The sequence below is a fragment of the Eubalaena glacialis genome, chromosome 11 (assembly GCF_028564815.1).
Source record: "Eubalaena glacialis isolate mEubGla1 chromosome 11, mEubGla1.1.hap2.+ XY, whole genome shotgun sequence".
NCBI classification, from domain to species: domain Eukaryota; kingdom Metazoa; phylum Chordata; class Mammalia; order Artiodactyla; family Balaenidae; genus Eubalaena; species Eubalaena glacialis.
Window position 1 is genome coordinate 67,872,711 of NC_083726.1, and position 27,862 is coordinate 67,900,572.

General features: G+C 38.2%; 2 protein-coding genes across 2 annotated transcripts in view; one reads left to right on the forward strand and one right to left on the reverse strand.

Moving 5' to 3' along the window:
• Positions 1–27,862, reverse strand: part of PCED1B (PC-esterase domain containing 1B) — a 422,128-nt gene that overhangs the window by 384,390 nt on the left and 9,876 nt on the right. The window lies entirely within an intron of this gene.
• Positions 153–27,856, forward strand: SLC38A4 (solute carrier family 38 member 4). Its single transcript, XM_061204503.1, has 15 exons — positions 153–271; positions 4,419–4,509; positions 5,017–5,132; positions 7,963–8,036; positions 8,496–8,588; positions 12,927–13,008; positions 13,095–13,177; positions 13,278–13,336; positions 14,219–14,494; positions 14,626–14,705; positions 16,036–16,136; positions 17,903–18,027; positions 25,106–25,250; positions 26,151–26,248; positions 27,755–27,856. The coding sequence occupies exons 1-15, from the start codon at positions 153–155 to the stop codon at positions 27,854–27,856; spliced, it is 1,644 nt and encodes a 547-aa protein (XP_061060486.1).

Genomic DNA, 27,862 nt, shown 5'->3' on the forward strand with positions numbered 1-27,862 from the left:
TAAAGTAAATTATAATGATTTATTTTGTGTTCTGTTTGCAGAACAGAGTGTTCTGAACATAACTCCAAGTAGAAGAGCCTCAAGCTGAAGGTACAGTATCTTGTTTACACTGAAGGAGCTTGTGTGTGGACAAGAAAGTGCTGACAGCTCAAATGGATCCCATGGAACTGAGCAATGTCAACATCGAACCTGATGATGAGAGCATCAGTGGAGAAAGTATTCAAGATAGCTACACCGGGATGGGAAATTTAGAAAAGGCAGCAATGAGCAGGTATGGGGTTAAAATGACCAGGTTCCATGGAAAAATAAGAGATGTTTATGGACATGGAAAACAAGGTTTTTGTTGGGAAAAATTGGATTTAGTACCTATTTGAGAGATAACAATGACTTTGATGTTAACACATTAACTCTCTGGTCCTGAAGTACACATTATTATATTATTATTGTATGTCAATCCTTTGCGTGATTTATTTAGAATTGCAGTTACAGTGTTCTTGTCCCTATTAATAATATAGAATAATTTAAATGATATTAGCCTATCACTTCTGTTACCTTTTGGACTATTCTCTCAGACTCCTCTTCCTCTGACTGCCCTGTAAGTGTTGCTACATCTCCAGAGTTCTGCAGGGATTCTTCTCTGGCTAAAAGTGTCCTATGAGCAAGCTTATTCACAGCCATCATGCTTTACCCACTGAACATATGCCATCTCTTCCGCCTGTTCCACTTCTATTTCAACTCACAGATGTGTTTACTACACATCTCTACTAGATGACTCATGTGTCTGAATTGCCTCATTGATAAAGTCAAACTTGTAATGTCTAATATTGAACTATTGCCATTCCCTTCAAAATCTGCCCCTCCTCGAGCAATCCCATCCTGGTGAAAGTCATCACTATCATTGAGGAACTCAATCAAAGTATGTTTGGTGTCAACTTTGACTCATCCTTTCCCCGAAACCGCACATCCAATGTTCAACTATATCTGGTTGGTTCTACCTCATTAATATTTCAAATCTACCCACTTGTCTGTACCTATTCTATTGCCATCTTACTATAGGCCTTCATCATCTGTCACCTGTCTACTAGAACAGCCTTGATTTGTCTTCCTGTCTTATATTTTGCTCTCTTCCAACTAGCCCTTCACATCCCTTGCAAAAGTAATCTTTTACAATTGCAAATTGACTTATGTTCCATCCCTGGGTAAACCCTTTCAGTGGTTCCCCATTAGCTATAGGAGAAAGATTAGACTATACATACATTGCTTGGCATATAAGGCCTTTCATGATCTGGCCCTCATCTAGCTCTCCTGTCCATCTCTTGCCCTGCTCCCTGTTTGTACCCTCTTTTCTAGCCTTGTCGAGCCACTCAGAGCTCCTGTTCCTTCATTAACTCTGCTCTGTGTGCCTGGAATGACCTTTTTTTTAGTATTACCCACTCACCTTCCCCTTTTTCTCTATTGACTGCACTCATCCTTCAAGACTCAGCTCAATGTTACTTCTCCTGTGAAGCCTTACCCCAGTTAGAAGTGGCCACCCCCTGCTTTGTGTAACCTCTCCCTGTCCAGATGTTCACGATGCCACTACAACATGTTAATGGTACTGCCCGGTACATTGTAGCTGCACAACTGTTATTTGATAAGTTTATTAATTTCTCACAAAATATTATATAACACAAATTATGCATGACTTAAGACATTCAGAAGTGAATATTTGACCAAATCTCAGTCTGAAGTAGAGAATATTATCCTCAAACCAAGACGTCTTATTGCATTCACAACATCCGGGAAGGGTGTCGGGAGGAAGCACTGTTCTTCCTCCAAGAAGCCAGCACAGTAAACGTTAGTGTTGTCGGACGAGAGAGGCTGTGGAGATGTAAACATGATGCTTTCTAGCTAGGTGACTCTTGAGGAAGCACAATGTGGTAGAAGCAGGGCTTTGGAATCTGCAGAGGAGTTACCTGACCTTGGAGAAGATATTTATCTTCCTTGAGCTTCAGTGGAAAATGCAGAATGGCAAACTAACACCTACTTTGCTGAGGATTAAGCGAGTGCCTTTGAGATAGATGATACTCAGTAAACTTTTTTGTTTTTCCTCCTCCACTTCATCAGCCTCAGGAAATTGATCAAATCTGAGGGCTCTTTTGTTTCTGAGAAGGATGCACACAGATATGAGCTCTATGGAGGTGGCAGAGCTGAAGGGGACATGGTCCTAAGAACAGTCCTACAGAGTCATTCCATTTGGTCCTCTGAAAGCCATCATGGAAAGAGCAAGAATGCTTTTGTTAGCTTCAGATAATGTGTTCTGGAACACTTACAGTGACCTAGCTTGTAACTCCTGACTCAAGTGGGTCATCATTTTGCAATTGTATGATCACTTTAAAAAGATGGGTTTTGTTTATGTTTGGATAGATCTCTTGAATGTAAATTCAGAGGGAAGTTCAACATAATACATTTATTTGGAATCATTATACTTATGTTTTCAATATATGCTGGGTTTGGTATTAAATCATTGATGACACTGCGGACATTTCTCGTATATTTTATACAATCTTGGCATGTTTTGTGACTACAACTCATCTCATGCCAAAATAAGAACGTGCAAATGCCTCAAAGGAGAAAGTCTATTTACTTTCACATTTAAAAATTTTAAAATTATTCATGGACTAAAGGATTCTAACTTATTGATTAAGGTTAAAATAGAACGTTGGACGTTCCAGAGTTTAAATCTAGATGACACTTTTGTTTTTATAATCATTAGGCCCATTTTGGGCTCCAGTTCATCTTATTGTCTCCATTTCCAACTATGAACATTATGTACCAGTCTCCACATAGCAAGTATATTAACTGCGGACATTAAAATAAAGCACAAAAGGGAGGAGGAGTGCAGAAGTGCAGAGATGGAAGAAGGCAGCATCTGAGGGCATTATACTTCCTTCCAGAAATAGGAGAAAAATGACAGGATATGTTCCTAACTTGTACACCATGAGGTTCAAGAAAATCCACTTCTTGAGTTTTAGAAAAGCACACAAAACTTTGTGATTTTGTCTGCTCGTTCTAGCTACACTTTATATTGTTCTCTATTCTCAAAAAATAACCTTGTTATCCCTCCTTCTCATAAGATATATTCAGAATTAGCTTCTATTATAAGAGATCATTTGTACAGATCTATAATAATTATTTTCCCCTTTTATATTTCTAAGGGTTATTTTAATAAAATACTCTCCAATCATTTTATTTTACTTTCTCATGCAAGAAATGCCCTAAAATTGTGATCTATCTAATTATAAAGCACTTTTAAGAAGCATACATATTTGAGCATTTCCTGTAACTAAAAGAAAGCCTGTGTGATATCTTGCAGTGTCAAAATGCAATGGTGGCAGCTGAACTCATTAGTCAAGCCTTTCGGAAATGTGACTGGTACTAGATCCATATCCTCAAAACCTCTGGCATAGAGCTCCAGGAGCCGACCAGTACTGTCAGGGGATGTGCAGCTCCCAGCCTGTACCAAGTAGACCGCAGTCATGATGTTCCATGGATAGTGACATCTTCAAGTCCTGTTCTTTAATCCTGAATCTTAAAGTCCTCCCAACTCTTCTACTAATTCACTGGATTTCTTTAATGTTTTTCTTAGTTTCGTTCATTGTCTAACAATCCAAGTACATTTTCAGAGTAATTAAACTACACACACTCACACACAACCAAACACAACACAGAGCTACCATCCAGCTCCTTTCCAGCAAGGGATATGTGTATAAAAAGATGGAGCCAAAAAAGAGGAAAATGCCAGCTACAGTGCCCTGCCCAGGGCTGCATGGCGCCATGGGAGACCCTTGACCTGGGATCTGGTGGGGCTGGACACACTACCTCACTCTTCTGAGCCATAGTCGCTGCATATTTAGAGCAGAGCCATGGAAGTTTCTCTCACAGAGACATTTGAGCATCAAATGAGATGGGATCACAGTGCCAAGGCACTTAATAAATATTTACAGAATTAATAAGATCCTCTGATCATGGTGTATTAGCAGTTGAGAAAACTCAGTCGCTACTCTGTCCCCTTTCTTTGGGAGGACTCGAAATGGCAACAAAATTAGCTCTAATTATTCTCTCTCTCTCTCTCTTTTTTTTTTTTTTTTGCATAGTCAATGTGTGAAGAAGAAATGTGGCTTAAAAAAGATCCCAACTAAAAAAATATTTTCTTCCTTCATAACTTTCTCCCTCCCTCCCAAAGTATATTCATAAATGGGGCTCAGTCATTGGTCTGGAAGGAACACTAGTATGCAGAGGAGAAGAGGAAAAAAAGTCTTAAGTGTCTTGTTTTTCCTCTCCTAATTCAGCGACAGATCACCTGAAACATAAATATAACTCAGAGCATTTACTAGATGTTTTTACTGTCTTCTTTTCCTTTGTGTGTGTGTGTTCAGTCAATTTACTAATGAAGATGCTGAAAGTCAGAAATTTCTGACAAATGGATTTTTGGGGAAAAAGAAGCTGGCAGATTATGACGATGAACATGTAAGTGACTTTCTGCTTTCTGGCAGTAAACAGGACTTGAGGATGTCTGATCTACCTGGGTCTCTGTGCGAAAACAATGTGACTGAAATTTTCCAAGCCTTGATCAGCACATTCTCTGTTTATTCAGGCCCTTACTGGAATAAGGGCTTGTTTTTCCTGTTCGCCATATGGCTGCATAAATCATTTATGAAATTTATTTGTTTTTTGGAGAAATCATTCTAACCCAAATGTAATCTGCAATCCTACATGCTTTCCCTTCTTTATATTACTCAACCTGTATTTTTTATTTTTACTGAGACCCCTGCTTAAATCAAGTACTACATTCCACTGAAAATTATACACTTTTATTGAAGTTGAGTCATGGCTTTTATTCACTGTGATTTTATCTTAATCTTCACTATTGGATGGTAGTCTCCTCCAGTAAAGATAATATAGGATAAGAATAATCCAAAAAAAATTTCATCCGTTGGCAAATATTTGCTTATCACGCATCCCTTTTTCTTCAAGCATCCTGGAACCACCTCCTTTGGAATGTCTTCATTCAATCTGAGTAATGCCATCATGGGTAGTGGAATCCTGGGCCTGTCCTATGCTATGGCCAACACAGGGATCATCCTTTTTATGTAAGTGAATGGACATATCTACACTTGGTTCAAAGCCCGGGCATACCTGGTGCTCTTTCAATTAATCTGAAGTTTGATCTTTGTGAATAGGAATGATCTGAGAAAATATTAACATATTCTCTTCCTTTTAAATAAAACAGCAACGAAAAGTAATCAGAGCAGTCTAATCATCATACTTGTTCAACCAGCCATCCCTAACCAAATGGCAGAAAGTTTACGTGCCCAATCCCCCAAAGTGCTGGAACAGCCCTCCCAGTCGATAGAAACCATTTTACAAAGTAATTCATTATAAAACAATTTGGTGTTTAATAGTTAAAAAGATCTTTCCCGGCAGCAAATCTGACTTTATACACACTCTTAGGAAAAACATCCCTTCCCAAACCAGACCTACAGAGTCCTGCATGCCCTGGTCCCATCTCCTGTGCCCCTATATACAAGATATACTGGGCACAGTGACCTTCTCTCCATCCCATGAAGGTGCCATTCCCTCTCACCACAGGTCCTTTGCACGTGATCTGGGAACCTTCTTTCCTTTCCTCTTCAACTAGTTGACTCTTCATAACTCAGCTCAGCCTCACCTCAGTTATGCCTTCCCCCAATCTCCGTGACTGGGACAAACCACCTTATTAGACACTCATCACAGTGTTAATATTTTAGTGCAGTCATCTGATTCATTTGGTTAATGTCTCTCTCCCTTGCTAGACTATCATCTCCAAAGGGTTGAGCCCATGTCTGTTTTTACTCACTGCATGTCTGTATCCCCAAGACCTAGAAACAGTGCTTGGCGTGGGGATTTTTGCAGAGTGGCCAAAGTTTTTACCTAAACCGATGCACCTTATCCAAACTTGGTCGAATGCTGCCTAGTGGTAGCAGCATCACATAGCCAACCTGGAGGATGGACACCACATTGTCTGTGACAGACAGCCACAGACATCTGTGCATTACGTACAGCCTGGTATTTTCAAAGACACAGTTGGTGGCAGTGAAATGCTTCACAAGAATAAAGTCTAATGTTAGGCATCAGTATGAATGCAGATCACAACCCCTAATGCAGTGCTGGAGTCTTAAATAACTGTCTAAGAATGCAACATTTATATTATAAATATATGCTATTTGTGTTCTGAATATCACTTTTGATTAGGTAATCACACAGCTATTTGAGGGCTAACGATCAGGCTGAACTATAAATATTTATATTGTGTCAGTGCTTTGATTGAACTGTTGGGTGTCGTATTTTTTAGCTGAATGGGTTTTGATATCAGCTTTACTTTTCTAAGCCATGTTTGAAATAAAGTTGTTTTAAAAAATTTTCTGACTCTTAATGGCTAGAGGTCTATTCATATACATGGTTGTACACTTTTATAATGTACACTATCTCTAAGACAAAAGACTGCCTTCTCCTTACTAATTACACATACCATTAGAATTAATTAGGAAATTTTCATAGATCACTGATGAATAGAAGTAAGAAACACTCCCCCCAGTCCTAGAGTTCATTTTCATGGCAGGAGAATATTCCACTTTTAAAACTGAAAGCCACATTTCAGGCCTGTAAACATTTAGCAGATTAATTTGGCCAGAACAATTACATAGCTAGATATCATGAGGTGTGTTTTGTGTATCCAAGTAGCCCAAACTGGATTCAGCAATCTCCCTTAATTCCCAACAAGTGACACAGGATTTCTTCGGTGTTACTTTTAGTATTTTCTGCCAAAGCAGAAAATGTGTTTAGAATACAGGGTACACTCATTATTTTTCCAGGGAACAAAATTATATAATCTGAATAACATAATTCTTTAAAAACAGGTCAATTCATAACGTATATGGAAAAATGTATGAATAAGACATTGATTAGGCAGTTCTGGTGAACATGTTTTGTGAAAAAAAAAAAAACCCAGTACAATAGAGCTAGAATAGTTATAACATTTGTAACTCGTGGTCTAAATCTACATTTGTAACATCATTGACTTCCCAAGGAATTACCAAAGAATTAGATCAATTGATGGAAGACTGTCTGGTGTGCTCTCATCATATTAAACAAAGGATAAGATTTTTTTTTTTTTAATTTCAGGTAAAGTTTAGTATTGTGCCTTCATTTATGATATAGATGCTTCTATCTACACTCTTTATTTTTGCTGTCCAATTCTTGTTTTTTGGAGAAGCATTGATCACTGTATACATAAAGAAATCATATATGCCTGTGGACATGTGGAGGGTCCTGAACCAGAAATGATTTTTCTGAATACAGCAAAGGTTTTCCTGCACCCTAGACTTACCTTTCTCTGTTTTCTCTATTATACAGGCAATTGCCAGACCCTCTGGTTCACACATCTGATCACTGTCATCTAATATGCAGACTCAGTAGTAACGGAGCTCAGAATTTGCTTTGACTTCTGTATTTCTAGATTTTAGATTAATGTTTAGTCAGGTCATTGACTAGCCCTTCAATTATAAATGTTCATGGGAATATCACGCAAATATGGTGTACATATACCCATATGCTGAGTAAGTATTTGCTAATTTTGCTATACATTTAGCATCTAAGTTATAAACCAGATTCTACTACTGGGTAGAATCTAAGACTAAAAAAGGTGTGTTAGGAACTTCCAGTAGTACGTTTTGGCCCATAAAATAAAGCCAATTCCAGTTCTGGGACATTTAAGGGCATTGGTGGAGTTCTGAAAAGAATTTTTCAGCTTCCCCCAAATCCACATACTCTTGGAAAGTTAATGATTGAAAAGACCAGTGTGATAATGTATTGTAACATCTAATATTATTGCATCTTATTTTTTATAGAAACATTATTGTCTCCTCTCTATTCCCTTCACAGAATCATGCTGCTTGCTGTGGCAATCCTATCTCTCTATTCAGTTCATCTTTTATTAAAGACTGCAAAGGAAGGAGGTATGCTACTCCCTAGACCCAAGACATGCTATTTTGATTCTCATTAAAGGGTATTTGTCTTTAGCTCTATACCTATAGGATGGTGTTAGTCAATTTTACATTTCATTTTCTTCTAACCCCAATCACATGGTCTCTGCATGTTTTTAGTTATCTGGGCAAGTGAGACAAGTGAAAGGCAACCTGCTCAGGTTCAAGTCAAAAAGAGAAAAAGACTTTTGGGGGTTGATAGAAATAACAGTTCTGACTTGCTGCATGGAGCCAAGACGAATGAAGGCATCGCTTCTTGTTTGGAGAACATTTACCATATTTTGTAATGGCTTTTGAGATTGCGTATTTGGGGTTTGTAATTTCTATATGGTGTTTATTTACATGTTTGAGGCTCCAGTGTAGAATTACATAGAAATATTTTAGTCACTAAAAGTTTTTTTTAAACAAGTTTCTTTTCATTTTTGATTATAGGATCTTTAATTTATGAAAAACTAGGTGAAAAGGCATTTGGATGGCCTGGGAAAATCGGAGCTTTTATTTCCATTACAATGCAGAACATTGGAGGTAAGAGGATCTAGCTTTCAACAAACCATTTAAACTTTCTAAAAGATGTTCAAGAAATAAGAAAACTCAATGGCAATGAACAGGCCCTTTAAATACTGAAAAATAGCTGTTTTATCATTTTTAAATTTAAAAAGTAGAGTTTCCTAAATAGATTTGCTATCCCTCTTTAATTGAAAATAGCAATATCTAAGAAATGAAATACTATATAAAACCCTACCAAATAAATTCTAGAATTAAAATATAAAATAAAACCTTTCTTGATTTCAAATGGCTTTAATTATTACTTTAAAAAGTTAAAGCATTAGTGCTTATATCTCTCATTGACCGAACAGTTGATGGGTCACATGTATGATTGAATTTATTTCATAAAAGGGAAAATTTAGTATCTGAGGCACATAGCCAAATTTTGGGGTCCTTGAGACACAGCCTGCACAGAGCCAGCCCATTGTAGAGTGTCCCTAGAAATTGTGCTAAGGCAAAAATCTGGCTAGGCATCGGAAGCATTATAAAGCACAGATTTCTTGGTTCTACAGATTCTTTTAATTCCTACTGAATGATCACTTCCAGAGGAGAGCCTAGAAGTACATATTTTTAATAGTGTTCCAGGTGATATGTATGTCCACCAGCTTCACTGGTCCTATCGTGTCTTTGACCCTCAAAAGGCATCTTGACCCATATTTCAGATGTCCTACTGGCTAAGTCTGCTTGCATGACCTGGACTATATCACCACAGAGTGGTACTTATTTCCTCACCTCCTACCCAGTCCCCAAAACTGTTATTCTATACTTCTGTTCTTTCATCTCAGTGAACAATACCAGCAGCATCCAGTTTCTTAAGCCAGCAATCTGGGTGTCAGCCTAAACATTTCCCTCTCTCCCTAACCCTGACAATCCAATCAAATACCAGCTTTTATCCATTCTTTCTCTTATTTAGCCTTTGACTCTCTCCTCTCCTTCTAGTCTCACTACCACACTTCAGGTGATTACTATTTCTGCTCAGACTTTTGCAGTAGACATCTACCTGTTATTCCTGTATTTAGTTTCCCCTCTTCCATCTGTAATTCATCTTCAGATTAACTTTCTCAAATTCAGATCTACTCTTGCTTCTCACATGCATAAACTTCTTCAGCATGCCCTCATGATTTTCAAGATAAAATTTAAACTCTTTAGTCTGACATCTAAGGGTTTTCATCATCTTTCCTTTGCCTACCTTTCTGATACCTTTCCTACAAACCCCAATCTCTCTCTCTCTCTCTCCCTATCTATCTATCTATCATCTGTTTCCTATGTGTCCTGTGTCATACTATAACAAACTATATTTAGTTACCCTACTTTTACAATCCTCCAACCCTAACACATACACGTTCTCTGGCTCTCCCTCTTTGTTTGCTCCATGATCCATCGTTCTCTAGGCTATTAGGTACTAGCTCTTCTGGGCTCCCTTAACCTTGTTTGTATATATCTGGTATGTCACTGTTTTTTAAAAGACATTTTAAAACCCATGAGTAGAGAATAGACTTTTGGCGCCTGATAACACCTGAATTTGAGTTTGTTTCTGTCACTATCTATGACCTTGGGAAAATCACTTTACACCTCTGAGTCCAATTTTTCCACCTATGCAATTGAGAGTAATAGTTCATCCTCACAGTGTCATAATAATACAGGTTCAGTACATGCACCCTTCCTCTTCAGTTCTTGGATTCAATATCCATGTCACTGGAGCGCTCCTGTTTGTTTTTAAATGGCATTTTTATAATTATAAGACAAATATATGCTAATTGTGAAAAACGAAAACATTACATAAATATATAAATTACAAAGAAATGTTTATGTAAATCATCCTTAGAAAAACCCACGCCAGGTTTTCCTCTATGTCAAATTTAACAAATATATTGTTACTGTTAAAACGGGATCATCTTCTAATACTGATTTACCGCTTGCTTTTTTTATTTAACAATATGCCTTGAATGTTTTTGCATATTACTCTTTTTTTTAGTTAATTAATTAATTAATTTTATTTATTTATTTATTTTGGCTGTGTTGGGTCTTCGTTTCTGTGCGAGGGCTTTCTCTAGTTGCGGCAAGCGGGGGCCACTCTTCATCGCGGTGCGCGGGCCTCTCATTATCGCGGCCTCTTTTGTTGCGGAGCACAGGCTCCAGACGCGCAGGCTCAGTAGTTGTGGCTCACGGGCCTAGTTGCTCTGCGGCATGTGGGATCTTCCCAGACCAGGGCTCGAACCCGCGTCTCCTGCATTGGCAGGCAGATTCTCAACCACTGCGCCACCAGGGAGGCCCCCATATTACTCTTTATAATGGCTTTTGAGCTTTCCATTGTATAAATACACCATAATTGGTTTACTGAATCCCTTGATGAACAGTTTTGGATCGTTTCCAGTTTTTTACTATTGCAAACAATGCTGCAATAAATAAACTTGCCCAGAGATCTTGCAAGGAGGTCATTCTTTTTGATTAATAAAATCACTGGAATTATCTAGCATTTCTAGAATGCAGCAATTTCTTTAGTAACATTTATCCAACTATACCTGCTCCTGATAACGGATAGTTGGTAGGCAGATAAATAAAATCCAGTCATATCTTAATGATTTGTATTTATGTCTTTCATATTTTTTGTATAGTAAGACTACAGTCCTGGGTAGAATTTGGCAGTAACACTGGAATTGTTTCATTCATTTTTACTGGCATTGGGCCCCAAGCATATAAGTCCCCCAGTCCCCACCAAATAAACTGCTTTACATTTGGTTCAAATTCTCAGCCTTATCAAGATTTAAAATATCAAGCTTTTCCTAGGATCTCTTCATAGGTGATCTAATATACTTGTTTGGACCACTGAACTAACTGGACACACACATGCTTAGCCCTGAGCCCAACAGGCTGAGTGGCAACAGCATTGTTTATTGTTCCAAGTATAGCTACTATTATGCTTCTAAACAATGGAATAAACTATAACATGGCCTCTCAGTCAAGCCCCTCACCCCACAGTGTGGCTTTAAGGGAGTGAGATGAAATTTCCTACACCTTTCCTGAAAATCTCTCACTTTGGTTATGCTATGTGATTAGTGGTTATCGTGGCCTAAAAGAAATCACATGTATTTCTGTATTTATCAACTCCACATTTAGAACGTTTAATTTTCTCAATCCCCTGAAAAATTAACACTGACCATTAGCAGAATAATGTTGACATTACCCAGACAGGTCTGGATCATTCTGAATTTTCGAAGACCAAACACATTAACAGTGGTGACATCACGGAGAGTCAGCAACTAATAGCTCTAAAATTGAATGGTACCTCACTGACCCAGTTAATCAGAAATATCTCCTCTGTTTACCCTCTGTAAGATTTAGCTTTAGCCAAGGTCTTTGTAAAGATTAACCAAATCATGTTTACAGAAGACACATCAGGTATTGTAAAAATCATTTCATTTCACAATAGAGAAGAAACACTGGCCTGAAATCAGGGATCTTATATTTTGGATGTGGTCTGTCATTTTCAAGCTGTGCGATCTTGGACATGTCAGTTAAGCTCTCAAAATTTTTATATCCTCAGCTGTGGAATGAAGATGATAAGATGCACCTTGCTCTTTCACGTGGATTTTCAGCTGATCACATGCAGAACTAAACAATGTGGGGAATTGTTATCACCGTTATTACTTTTGTTTGAGATTAAGGAAATATTTTTAAACTATTAATAGTTCAATCTGCAACTTAGATATCTGTTTTAAATGTCTGTTAGCAAAAATTCACCAGAAGGATGTAGCACACACTTAAACCTTGCAATGCGAAACTTGTCAGTTTTATTTTCAATTGAGTCTTTTGATCACGTGTGAAATAGCAAATTAGTATTATTCTTCACTGAGTGGATGGACTTGGGAAAGGGATGTTGCATAAATCCCTACAATTGTAGGCAAAATTGTATGTTATGCATATGTATGCATAAATATTTTTCCAGGGAGAGGGTTTATAGATTTTATAGATCAGGTATTCAGAAGAGTACATGATCACACATACATCACTTATCTAGATGTTCAAGAAATTTTGCCACTTTGTATGATTTCTTATTTGGACAAAGGATATAGAAAAAACTTCATTGACAAAGGTTAGAGAAGCTATCCTCTCTTTATCAATCCAGTATGACTCCAGTTTGGAGAATCAGTGGTCTGAGATTTTGTATGCCCCCTAGGGAGATTACAGAGGACTAAACTGGTGCCCACCTAGGGAGGGCAGAGTGACATGTATTCTACCCAGTGCCTGGACTTCTCACAACTTGCCTGTGACTTTGGTGCCGTGCACACCACTAAGCTCTCACGTTTTCCATTTTAGCCATGTCCAGCTACCTCTTCATTATTAAATACGAACTACCTGAAGTAATCAGAGCGTTCATGGGACTTGAAGAAAATACTGGGTATGTCTTCTGCTCTCTCTGAAACATCAAGAGACTCATTCTCCTTGGTCTTTTCTGATCCTAATATTCTGGTCTCTCTTTTCTAGAGAATGGTATGTCAATGGCAACTACCTCGTCATATTTGTGTCAGTTGGAATCATTCTTCCACTTTCTCTTCTTAAAAATTTAGGTAAAGTCATTTTCCATTTTTATTTTCATTTTGTATTCCAAGAGGTAAGTTGATTGTGGATGCCATATTCACCTTCCGGAATTTATCTGCTAACTCCTAGGTTACCTTGGTTATACCAGCGGATTTTCTCTTACCTGCATGGTGTTTTTTGTCAGTGTGGTAAGTGATTTTTGACATGATCCTTGTAACTTGGTAGGCATGTGATGCTTTCAGTGCCTGAATTGGTGTCCTCATTTTTGTTCAAGCACATCATTGGCATGAAATAGTTCTTGCATCACAAGCAATCTCCTTGTATTCTAATTTGGAATGAGAAAAGAACAGTCATGAGTTTAAAAATAGTTGAGTTAGAATGTCAAGACCATTGCTAATAGTATGTTCTAGGCATACTGAATGTATTGGACGAAAGGAACACTTCAAGCAGAAATGTGACAACAACCGAGTATTTAGACAGGCGGAGGAAAAAGAAGTGAAGAGTCCCAGAAGAAAAATGAGTAGGCTGTAGAATTAGCCATATTTACATGAATCAGCCATTTTCTCTTACTCATGCTACCCATGAAGAGAAGGTGACCACAGTGGAATTAAAGAAAGAAATCCTCTCCCCACCCCACTCCCTCTCCCCTCCAAAAGGGGGAATTTCTGCTAATATCATGAATGCCAACATTTATATAGCATTTCCCCAAAGAGGCAAAGGAGGAGGGGGGAATTTCCTGATGACCCATATTTTAACTAGTTTGAAGAAATGAAAGAGATGCAATGTAGCAAGAAAATGATCATCTTTCTCATGGAAGAGTATGCATGAAGTTTGGGATAGATTCACGCAAAATACTGTCTTGTTGACTCCAAGGGGGAGAGTTGCCAACCATAGTTCCAACTCCTTACATCAAACTGAGGCTAGAGGGAGTCTCCGTTGTCCATTAGTCTAAAAGGAATCCTCAGCAGAGTTCCCTCACCTCTACCCCATAAACCACCCACAGGGATTTTTGTTTCATTGTTTTCCTCAAAAGGCTGACTTCTTGTTGTTGTGTTAATGACCGGGTCTAGGTGATTTACAAGAAATTCCAAATACCCTGCCCTCTGCCTGTTCTGGATCACAATGTTGGGAATCTGACATTCAACAATACAGTTCCAATGCATGTGATGATGTCACCCAACAACTCCGAGAGTAGTGGTGTAAACTTCATGATGGATTACACCCACCAGAATCCTGCAGGGCTGGATGACAACCAGGCCAAGGGCTCGATTCATGGCAGTGGAGTAGAGTATGAAGCACACAGTGATGACAAGTGTCAGCCCAAATACTTTGTATTCAACTCCCGGGTAAGTGAGAGGTCTAGGCCTCTAAGAGCCTAGCAACGTGGCCTCTGAGTTTTTATCTCACAAGCTGAGATGGCCTGGGGTAGCTCTCTGTGTTGGAATGCTAAACATGCGGTGTTGTCTTTGTTTTTCAGACGGCCTATGCAATTCCCATCCTAGCATTTGCTTTTGTATGCCACCCTGAGGTCCTTCCCATCTACAGTGAACTTAAAGAGTAAGGCAGCCATCATTTTAGCATTCTAATTTGCTTTGAAAATGTGCTCATATTTTCAAAGGTGCTTTATACAGAAGCATAGTTTACAGCTTTGTCTTCACAGGAGGTTTATGCTATAACCAATCAGCAGTAATGTGCTTTTACCACAAAGGTGTGAATCAGCCCCCTCACTGCTTCCTTTTCTCCTGTTCCTTCACCCTAATGATCCAGGGGAGGGTTTCAGGACAGGGGGAGGGTGAGCCAATGTCAGTAAGGATTTTGGCAAGCATGGGGAATTTGAATTTGAATATTGGTGGCAAGAAGTCAGGTCACCTGAACTGGAAATGACCCACACCCATGAAGACCAAAAATTATGATTAGGGTGGCCTGGCTAAGCCACTGATGTCACCTGTGGTCATTCTTTAACCCTTGCGTAGAAGACATTCCACCACTGGGATGTGCCCGTATCTGGCCTTCATCGTCTAATCTGTATAATGGAGACACTGGCTAGACAATCTTCTTTCTTCCAGCTGATATTCTATGATTCCTTAATACTCTTTTCCCTTTGAGGTTGTTGACATGCCCTTGGGGATGAGTGGGTCTGAGCCCACTACAGCAGCTTCTTCCTTTACCCTGAGGGGAGGTGGTCCTATAATTCTCATCTTCTTTACCCAGACATCAATAACCTCAGTCTTTGTTCTCACTAAATAACAATAACTTGCCCCATATATCCAGATTTACCTCTTAAAAAACGTATAGAGCACTTTCAATTATTTTGATGTCTTTGATTTACTTGGAAAATCCCATGTAGCAGTTACTCTACACTTGATCTGAGCCGAAAGACAGAGAAGTGATAGCAGTTACCCCAGTGTCAGCAGCCAGGTGCCTCTACAATGGTTTCCAGAAGGTGTCCAGGTAATGATATCAGGCTTCAGGTAGTCTGGACTCCTGGAAGTAGTGCTTTGCTGTTTCTAGTGGATTCTGGTCCTCAAATCTATCTCACTATGAAATATGAAGTCTTTCTACATTAGAAGCCAGTTTGACCTTTGTGTTAATTACATTCTTAAATACTCAATAGACAAGCGTACTTATCAACATAAAATAAACTGATCCTCATCTAGGAAAATAGTCCTTTCTAAGACTAAAGAAGTAGCATTTAAGAAAAATGGAAACAAATCCTCCATAATTCCCTAAGGCAAATTTAAATAAGCTGTGTTTCTGCACTAGAAATGTGCTTTTATAATGAGTAACACAGGCACACATTCTTTTATTATTTTTTAAATTTTAATTGTAAGTGGTGATATTTTCATCTGTTCAGAAAACCAAAGCTCAGTGTTCTTTTTCTTTTCAGTCGGTCCCGGAGGAAGATGCAAACAGTGTCAAATGTTTCCATCACAGGGATGCTCGTCATGTACCTGCTTGCTGCCCTCTTTGGTTACCTAACCTTTTATGGTAGGTCACTCTGTCAAAGTCATTTTCTTTGTGCAAATCCTAGTTGGGCTAGTCATTAATCCGGGTAGGTATAATTCTTTTAATTACTCTTAATAAACAGCATGATCTGTAGATGCACATGCTCAATTAACATGCTATTTTAGTCTCATCATTTGACCTAAGAAAATGGAAACTGAACCAGGCTGCCTAACAGGTTATAATAATTTGTGAATTCACACATATTTTGTAAAAACCGTCCCTCTAATTTAATTATTTTCCTTAGGAGATAGAGGATATTTCTTTGGCTTGACTCTCTAAGCCATCTAAAGCTACATACATACTGTGAGAGTGAAGCAGATTGCATGTTGTAAAGCTCTTTTAGTGGAGTAACTAACTACCAAGCAAATGGCAGAAAAAGTACCAAGTCCTTGAGTTGGAACCTGCTTCCTGTTTACCAGTCAAGTCAAATCTGGGGGCTTGGAGCATTAGACAAATTTTCTGGGTTATTTCATTCTATTCTGTTATAGTGAATGGTTTCCTAAGAAAAAAGGACATGGCAGAATTCCTTTTGATCTGGGGACGTACTATCAAAAAACAAAGTGACTATGGCCACTTTTGATTATGCCGAAAACATATCCTCTGTGGCATCTTAACAGGACACAAAAGGTGCAGGATTGTTCTTCTCTTCAATGAAGCATGGTCCTACAGACAAATTTCAGGGAATCAAACATTAATACAAATCAATGTTATCAACATAAATATGTTTTTAAAATAAGCCTCTCTAACATTTTGCATTTTTTTTTCCCGACTGACTTGGTAAATTAAATTGATTGCAAGACAAATTGGGTAGGAAGAGACTGGAGGGGGCACCATTTGCTTGTTTTTTTGTTTTTGTTTTTTTAACTAATATTTGGCTTTTAACCAAGCACTGATTTAGATTGGGCATTAACTCTTTGCTGGTTGTGAATTAATGAAAATTGGGTCAATGCCTTTGAAGGTATTTTTAACCCCCTTTGTCTGATTTTGAGGGGAGTAGTGGGAAAATCAGAGTACATCTGATTCTGTAAGCATTTCCTTGTCATTTATGCCTGGAATTCTGAAAGAAGTGTGTTTTCCAGGAGGGCAGCATCTTAATCTTATAGCAGTATTCATCGGGAGACCCTATAGCAATCATACTAATTCATCTTTGTTACTTAATCTTTGTTACTAATTCATCACTGTTACTTAATCTAATGAGTCTCAACTCAGTGAGACACAAAAACTTGAAAAAGCCCAGAAGTATGTCTGTCAGTGTCATGATGGAGTCATAATTGTTGAGCTTGAAAAAGTGTTAAAGATCATTTGTCCTAGGGTTTCCATACTGGGTCTGGGGAAGTGCTTCGGAGCTCACTGGGCAGGTGAGGGTGGAGGGAGGTGGCAAGACATGAGGGACAGGCTGATGACTTGGCTCTTTCATCCCTTTCAACCAGAGGACCTCAGCCTGTCCTCTGTTTTGTGATGCTTCTGTATAGCAGAGAAAGATTTGTCACAATGCAAATGACCTAGAGAAGAGCCTTAGCAATTTTATATTACCTCCTGCAACCTTACAAGCTTCAGGACCCCTTTGTTCATTTGAACAAAGGTCACATAGCTAATAAGCTAAGAGACAGAATAAAAACAGAGGTGTCTGGATTCCCAGACCTGGGTTCTTTCTACCATACTGTGTTCCTTCTGTAAAACGTTGTCTTAAGTAAGCAGTGCCGATTTGACTACACCTAGTGTACTCATTCTCCTCTTCCTCTTTGCAGGAGAAGTTGAAGATGAATTGCTTCACGCTTACAGCAAAGTGTACACATTTGACACCCCTCTCCTCATGGTACGCCTGGCCGTCCTGGTGGCAGTAACACTAACTGTGCCCATAGTGCTGTTCCCTGTAAGTACATTGCTTTGGTGAAAGAATCCTGCTTGACACCACAGATTAGTACATACGTTCTGACTTGATGTTGATTTAATTATAATGCAATGCCCAGGAACATTATTTTTTTATATAGCATTTTGAACCCACTTAAATTTGACTATGTAGACAGAGCAAGTATTTTTTTTTATTTAAAAAAATTTTTTAAATTATATTTGGCTGCACTGCGTGGCTTGTGGGCTTATAGTTCCCCAACCAGGGATCCAATCCATGCCCTTGGCAGTGAAAGCACAGAGTCCTAACCATTGGACTGCCAGGGAATACTTGCTAGAGCAAATATTTTTAAATGTTAAGTACTTTTTAAATGTAGGGGGAAAATCACAAAATTTATTTCTATGTATTTGTTTGTTTTACAGCTTTATTGAGGTTGAAATGAATTTTTTTTAACATCTTTATTGGAGTATAATCGCTTTACAATGGTGTGTCAGTTTCTGCTTTATAACAAAGTGAATCAGTTATACATATACATATGTCCCCATATCTCTTCCATCTTGCATCTCCCTCCCTCCCACTCTCCCTATGCCACCCCTCTAGGTGGTCACAAAACACCGAGCTGATCTCCCTGTGCTATGTGGCTGCTTCCCACTAGCTATCTATTTTACGTTTGGTAGTGTATATATGTCCAAGCCACTCTCTCACTTTGTCACAGCTTACCCTTCCCCCTCCCCATATCTCAAGTCCATTTTCTAGTAGGTCTGTGTCTTTATTCCCGTGTTGCCCCTAGGTTCTTCATGACCTTTTTTTTTTTTTCCTTAGATTCCATATATATGTGTTAGCATACGGTATTTGTTTTTCTCTTTCTGACTTACTTCACTCTGTATGACAGACTCTAACTCCACCCACCTCACTACAAATAACTCAATTTCATTTCTTTTTATGGCTGAGTAATATTCCATTGTATATATGTGCCACATCTTCTTTATCCATTCATCTGTTGATGGACACTTAGGTGGCTTCCATGTCCTGGCTATTGTAAATAGAGCTGCAATGAACATTTTGGTACATGACTCTTTCTGAATTATGGTTTTCTCAGGGTATATGCCCAGTAGTGAGATTGCTGGGTCGTATGGTAGTTCTATTTTTAGTTTTTTAAGGAACCTCCATACTGTTCTCCACAGTGGCTGTATCAATTTACATTCCCACCAACAGTGCAAGAGGGTTCCCTTTTCTCCACATCCTCTCCAGCATTTATTGTTTGTAGATTTTTTGATGATGGCCATTCTGACTGGTGTGAGATGATATCTCACTGTAGTTTTGATTTGCATTTCTCTAATGATTAATGATGTTGAGCATTCTTTCATGTGTTTGTTGGCAATCTGTATATCTTCTTTGGAGAAATGTCTATTTAGGTCTTCTGCCCATTTTTGGATTGGGTTGTTTGTTTTTTTGATATTGAGCTGCATGAGCTGTTTGTATGTTTTGGAGATTAATCCTTTGTCAGTTGCTTCATTTGCAAATATTTTCTCCCATTCTGAGGGTTATCTTTTCGTCTTGTTTATGGTTTCCTTTGCTGTGCAAAATCACAGCAAGATCCTTTTTGACCCACCTCCTAGAGAAACGGAAATAAAAACAAAAATAAACAAATGGGACCTAATGAAACCGAAATTAATTTTTAAGCTCAAATTCAAAAAAGCAGATCTTGAGCTTCTCTCTTGTGGATTAGTAGAAATGAGTAGGAATTCATATAACTTCTGAAATTTGAAAGCCGAAACCACTTTCACTTTCAAATCATATTACATTTTCACCACAGTTCTGAAGGTATTTCATTTTCTCCCCCGAGTTTATTGTGCTACCTAAACATCCAAAAGTCACCCTATTTAATCTGATTTCTTGAAGGCTAATGAGAAGGAGATTCACGTTAAGTAAATTACACACTAGAACCAAATTTTTTGAAAAATAGTCATGTTATCCATCACATGTCTCTTCTTCTACTGCCCCCAAGACTGACACACACCCTCTTGCCAGACTCGTACTAGGACGGTCCCTACATGGCATTTGCCATTGGCACCAGTTATTCTGGGATCACAGAGCAGGGCTGGTCATGGAGACTTGGGCTGCATGAGTTAAAATCACCAACTATGGGTAAACACAAGTCTGCACTTTCCTGCCAACTCTTCCACTTTCATAAGCACTGAACTTACCATTCATTTTAGGGGGAAAAATCAGCGATACAGTAGCCAGCCCTGTCCTGCACAGAATGTTCCATACAGGGCCAAGCAGATGGGGACTGCTCATATAATGACACTGCGGTCACTTTAAATGCAGCTTGTGTGCTGAATTATTTTTTGGCACATTCCTTTTTCATGAGTGCATGAAATCAGATCCTTATTACTATGGCGGCTAAGAGTTTACTTTTAAATAATGTCTTGCCTCTCATATATCTGAAAGTATTTCAAATGTTATGCACTCATCTTTAGCCTAAAATCAGCTCCATTGTGGGGACAAAGCAGAAGACAGCTGTAGACAGAAAGGGTACCATAGGGTAAAATTTCCAAGCAAACAGCATCGCCAAGAAAAGAATATCTGGAACCCTTCTTTTTGTGTGTAAAGATATTACTGATTAAATTCTGGCATACAGTGGGCACTCATATCATTGTTGAATCAAAGCATTTTGTAAAAGAAATCTGTTATGTGCTTTTGTATTGCTTTATTCATAAACCCTAAATACAGTGCTTTCAAGCTGTGGTCTCAAGAGATTAATGGACTTGGCTGTCGTTACTCAGCTAGTTGGTAATAGTTGAACTAATGCATTGCTCACAGCATGACACTGATGGCTGCGGTCATGATAACGGGAAGTGAAAGTCAGCCTTTCATTTAGTGATGACCATTTCACTTTGACATTAACAGTCCAGATCGTCCACAGAAATTCTTCCCCTGTATAACAGATCAGGCAGTGGCATAAATCTGACCATCAGGAATGGCAACACATTTCCCATTAGTTGTATCTCCCATAGTAGTTTGGAAACATTTCCCATCCGATGCCCATTAAAACCGAAATTGACCATTAGAACCAAATTTCAGAAAACTAACTAACTGCTATCCTTCATTATGTATTTAAACTCAACATTAGCATTTATGAAACATTTTGCATGTAATTCTGCCTCACCCCTGCAACGTTACATTGAGATGGTCTGTTTAATTGTCCACATTTTCCCCTGGAGGTAAGCGGTGTGCACGGTGACTGGCACAGATGAGCTCAACGAGGTTTGCTAAGAAAAATCGTCTCCAAATGAATCTTGCTCTTTCTTGAGGTGCATAAACTGCCTTTTCTAGCAAAAGCATAGATTCGTCCCCTCGCCGACATTTGCCACGAACTTCAGTTTGGGTGAGGATCTTGGCTATTTGAACCAAGCCTCCATGGTTTTGATGGATGACATAAAAGTGGGTCCAGCCTCCCTGTCCCAGTCAAGTGCCACAAGGCTACATTCAGACACTTCTCTCCCAAAGTGATAGAAGTTGGTTGTGATGTATTTGTTTGTTTCTTACAGTTTAGAACCAAGATTTTCCATGTGTCAAATGCTGAGTCAAACAGCATGGTTCTCCTGATAAGTTTCTTTGAATTAAGAAAGCTCTTGACTAATAAGTTTATTTACTTTGCTTTGATATCCCCACATACAAATAATAAAACAAACAAATAAAACTTAATATGGATTAGGTTTAATCTGGATTAAAATCTATCAGTTTTAGGTATTATTTTGTATTCTCCTATTTTCAACAAATATGTTGGTTCTTTTTCTTAGGAGCCCAAGAAGAGATGACAAGAGTTTTGTTGTTGTTGATGGTGGTGGTTGCTTTTTCCTTTTATCTCTCCATTTATTATCTTTCTTTTCTCCAGACAGGTTAGCTTTGTCCTTCTTAGAAAGTGCACAAAGTAAGTGCTTGAAGTGTTTATTGAACAATAAATAAATAAAGAGAATTAAGACTCTAGCTTTTTCACAAGCCACTCAATACTGTTTTTTCTTTCTTAGTAGTGGGAGGGGGTGATATGGAGTGGGATGTCTATTATGGGACTGCACCTCCTTCCCAAGGACAAATAATGCTATTTTCAGCTTGTGCTTCCCTTTATGCAGAAAATGCACACATTACCATGAAAAACAGAAAGCCCAATAACCCTAATGGGTTTATCAAGAACACACAGACTCAAATTCTACCTACCGCACCTTAAAAAAAGAAAGGAGATCGTGTCTCAGATTCTTTGGCTACTTCCTCTTCATTTTATTTTAGTAAAACCAATCTTTTCACTTATGTTGCCTTCAGACTTCCTGTTTTGAGGCGAATATAGATATAGGCCTAGAAATATGGCAGATGTTGCTATGAACTGGAATAGAACAGTGATGCATAGGTATTTCCTACACTCTTGTCCTACGCAATCCTACTGAAGTATGGTTCACTTCTCAGCAACAGAATGGATTTTTTTTTCAAGTTCAGAACTAAGGCTCCCAATTTCTACTCAACCTCCACGTTTCTGACTTCACCTTGAGTCCCCACTTTAGAACACAGCACCTCCTAACAGGCTCCTGTTCAGAACGCTGTCTCTGGAAATAACAGATGTGTTCTCTAGAACTGCATGGAACGTTTCTAGAATTATTCACGGGGCTGTGGCTGGGGACTTCCCCACGCACAGCATCTGACCCACATTTCCAGGTTCTTATCAGTTTGTCTCAGAGAGAAAAGAGCACTGAGATAAGTGGGGCGGAAGGCAAGGCTTTCTGGGTAATAAGTCAGAGTCACCTCTATCTTGACACAGGTGAATAGAGCTGCTGGGGACCTCTCGATCCCAGGCTCACCCCTCAAGGCAGCATATTAACATGGAATGACTAGCAAGTTTCATTCTATTCTTTTCCACCAACTACCACCATCAGCAGCTTTCCAGCTCCCTATTTGCCCTGTTGCCCATTTTAGGAATGCATTGGCAACTCTATATGCCTTCAGTTCTGTTTGGGATTTTGTTATTCCTTATTCATTCTGAAGAGCAAGATTTCACCATTTACTTCAACCATTATTCCCGTAAACTTTCTATACTATTACATCATTAGGCCAAATCTTCGTCTTTCTGGGAGCCATGAGACCTTAGGAAACTGTATTTATTTACATTCAGAGGCCCTGTACATGTAGATGTGCCTCTAACTCAGCTTATAGAATTAAAGACATTATTTCAACAAAGGGCTGAAAAGCACATACCTGTGGCCCCTGCCTGAAAATAACCTGTATTCTACTTGTTTATGCTATAAGTTTATCACTTTCAGACAAATAAATCCTTAAGCACTATGTATGAACCATAGAAAGCTTATTTTAAGCTTATTAAGTTAGGACAATATTGAATAAGCCCTAATTGTAGGGCATAATGTAGAATTTCCAAGCTGCTGGGGAAAACAAAATCAAACCATTTGTTTTCCTCAGTCTACTTTTCAGAGTGAGTTTCATAATTTTCACTCATCCAAATTTTAAAATCCATTACAAACAAACCATTTCCAGAGACTATCTGGCCTTGCCATTCTGGAAGTGAAATTGCCTTTTAAACCTAAGCAGATGGCTTTAATTTTTGGTGGGCTGGTATGAAGAGAATGTCACATTAGACACTGTAAACAATTCAGCTCAAAGTTTTTGTCATTCATATGTGTGTTTCAAAATATATTTTACATTTTCTCCCTTTTAAGTGAATTCCCATCTCCACACCATTAAGAGACTTCAGAAGCAAAATTTTAAAGTGCAAATCAATCCTAGCGTTTCTAAAAATGGGAAGTTCTAGCTTAACTCAAGTGCTCACTTATTGAAAAGCCAATAAACGAATTCCACTAAGTCCAAAAGTATCCTCTAAAAGATTCCAAAGATAAGAATATTTCCAACTTTGTTAAGCTGTTCAAACATAAATGGCACTCCTTCCCTCTACCCACAAGGATCTTTTTATCCAGTTACATCAGGGTAACTTGAGCAGGTGCTACAACTGGAGCCTCTCTTGACCCTTCCCCTACTTATTTCAGCTGCTGAAATAGGGCTGAAATCTGTCAAAGATCTCAAAGGGAGGGAAAAGTTTTGCTCTGTTCAATTTAAGTCAACATTTATTGAGTGCCTCCTGCGTGCAAGACACTAAGGTAGAAATGAGGAATGTTAAGATTATTAGGTCTTGTTCTTTACCTTTTGTGCATTTATAATCTATACTTGTGGGGAGGTAAAAGGAGAAAAAAAGAAAGGAGTAAACACAAAATATATTTTTTAAAATATTAGGCGGCAAAAATGGTAAATCAAATGTAAAATTAAGAAACACCAGGTTTGTAAAAATTCTGTTCACAATCACATGCAAATAAATTCAGTGCTTGCCCTTCATACTTAATCCAGGCTGATGAGACAAGATTAGAAATCAACAAGGGTTTTACTGTGTCACTGAATTATATATCTTATCTGTTCTTTTATCTCTTTCTGACTGAGATTATTTTCAAGAAAAAAATTCTGAAAGCCGAGAAAGTGAGCACAAGATAGATCACCAAGGAAAATGACACTTTCCCAAACATCAAAAATCAACATCAGACTTGCACAACAATATGAATGTACTTAATACCACTGGACTGTACATTTAAAAATGGCTAAGATGGTACATTTTATGTTATTTTTACTTTACTAAAATTTTTAAAATTTGAAAAAAAATCAGCATCAAGATCTTTTCTGGGAGAAAAAGGAAAAACAAAGAAAATGCTTTAGAGGGATGAGAATATTTGAAATAGTAGATAAAGTTAAAAACAAAGCAGTGACAGAAAGGGGAAAGAAATAAATTAGGAGTTTGGGATTAAAATACACACATTACTGTATATAAAATAAGTAACCAGCAAGGACCTATTATATAGCACATGGAACCATACTCAGTATCTTGTAATAACCTATAATGGAAAAGAATCTGAAAGAGAAAAAAATATATATATATATGTATAACTGAATCACTTTGCTATGCTCCTTAAACTAACACATTATAAATTAACTATATTTCAATTAAAAAAAAACAACAACAAAGCAATGACCTTGCCTTTGCACTTTCTTGTTGTAGATTCGTACATCAGTGACCACACTGTTATTTCCCAAAAGACCCTTCAGCTGGATAAGACATTTCCTGATTGCAGCCATACTTATTGCACTGGATAATGTTTTGGTCATCCTGGTGCCAACTATAAAATACATCTTTGGATTCATAGGTAAGTTTCAGAAAGGTTTTTATTTAATCAACTCAAGCTGTCCATAAATGGAGGACAGGGAGCCAGTGATGGGAGGTCAAGCATCCCAGCCCATCTCAGGCTCACAGAATTCCTAGTAGTCCAGCTGGGCTCCAGCTGGTCACCGTCCCTCCCTCCCAGGTGACACTGGATGTTATTCATAGGATCAGAAAATGTTAGTGCTAAAACCTACTTTATAGGTCATCTAGTCTAGCTGCCTTTTCTGACAGACAAGGCAACTGAGCCCCATAGAAGTCAAGTCATATACCTTGGCGTGAACCCAGGATTCGGACCTAGGTCTTAACTCTGCATCAAAAAGAGGAAGGAAGATAGATTTTACCTACAGGATGCCCTCTTAGGTCTGTGAGTATCAGCTGAGCCTTAAAGGATGTCTTTGGAGGAAGATGAGGTTGACTTTGTAAAGCATATTATTTCCCTTAACTGAGTGGCCTTGTAATATATTTGATTTTCCATTCTGCTGATTTGAGGGTTTACTCACATTTTAAATACAATATAAAACTTTAAAAACTCAGGTGTAGGCAACTTGAAAAGTTAGAAGTGGATCGGAAGGGTGTGTGATGAGTTCAGCTTTCTTAGTATGTGTTTATATTACTAATTTCCTATAAATTTGTAACATTCAGCCTTTTTGTTGTTTATTATATGTGATGTGTACTTACTAGCCAGCTATGATGTTAGGAGCATTTAAATTTTATTTATAAACATACCTTCTTTGAATAAGCATCCATGAGCTTTTAGAGCTTTTCGTGCTTTGATTAGGGTCGCTTTAGATTTGGTTTCTTTCAAGTGTATGCCCTTGGGTCTCTGCCCTGCTGAGTCAGACCTGCTGAGTAAGACTTTGACCCGTCTGGTGTCTCTCCTCAGGGGCTTCTTCTGCCACTATGCTGATTTTCATTCTTCCAGCAGTTTTTTATCTTAAACTTGTCAAGAAAGAACCTCTAAGGTCACCCCAAAAGGTCGGGGTAAGTAAGGTTTGCAATCTCTCCCATTATAACTTGCTCTTTGACTACATAGAGTAAACCAGGAAATGCATGCACACGGTTCCAAAAAATGAATTGATGCACAAGAATCAAAAATCAAAGATGGGCTGGAACTCTCTGGTGGAGAGAAAGGGGGCATGGATTTCTGTCACTCAGATGATTCCAGGATTTCTTCTCTTCAAATATTAAATGTCTTGTGCTGAGTCCTTCCTACCTGTCAAATGCTAATGGAGTTTGCCCACAGGTTTCCATATATTCCAGTTTCCACCACCAAGCTATTGCTGCACTATCCACAGGAAATTATGCAGAAAGGAATTAGGCTCCCTAGCAGTGTGATGAAAAAATTTAAACATTTTGGTCATATTCGTTAGGTTTGTAAGGCCAAAAAAAGAAAATGTTGCTTCTGTTTTCCCCTCCTCAGTACCTTGCTGTCCCCTGGTGTGGACTAAGAAACAGAACCATTCGTTTTCCAGTTAATCTCTTACAGTATCATTTACAGTCTTATTAACCTGGGGAGTATATATTTCTTTCCCATGATAGTACTACAAAAATATATACTAGAAATAATTGTTTTTCCAATATTAAATATTATCAGTGACTGCTTGATAAAGTCTTATATTAAGGCTTGAGTCTGACTGACTGACCCTGAATTTTGCCTGGGAATCATTCTCCTCTCCAGATGGTTCAGGGACTTTGGTATCAAAAGCTCCCCCCATCATCTTGCCCCATAATTTCCATTCTATGTAGTCCATTCTGCTTGGACTTTTACAGCAGTGTGACCTTGGCAAATTACTTGTCTTTTTATTTTCAGTTTGACCAGATATAAAAGTGAGTAAAATTATCTCCTAGATCCTAGATCCTTTCTAGAAATAAAAACTTTAGCTGCTCTTTCCTCATATGTAGAATTAGGAGGTTGATCTGTGTGGTAATATATAAGGCTCCTTCTAGTGTTAAAATTATGAAATATTTGTATGTAATTATATGTACATGTATATATATGTGTATATATGTAATTACATACACACACATACACTTCGAAATTTTTTTCAAGGAATATGAAACATGCATTATATTAGGCTTTTGTTTTTGTTTGCTTTAAAAAATTTAATCATATCATACATACTACTCTTTTATAACCTGACCCTTTTCACCTAAAAGATTGTGAGCACTCCCTAGGTCATTAAATCTTTTTCTATTGCTTGATTTGTAATGATTACAGGGTATTCCATCATTTTGATGTACCAAATCAATTAACCATTTTTCTATTTTGAACATTTGGGTTAAATCTCTCTACTACTGTATTCACCCTCTTTCCCCAGCTAGGGCTCTAAATTGATTGAACTGCTAGGCATGGACATCTAAGCTATAAGGATAATACAATTCAATATGCAAATCAGATGGCTGCCTTAAGTAAGCAACTTATAAAAGCAAACTGTACTAAGGAAGTATAGTTTCTGTGTTCCCTGACAAGTTCTCTCTGACTTACAGGCTTTAATTTTCCTTGTGGTTGGAATCATCTTTATGATTGGAAGCATGGCACTCATTATAATTGACTGGATTTACAATCCCCCAAATTCCAAGCATCACTAACCCAAG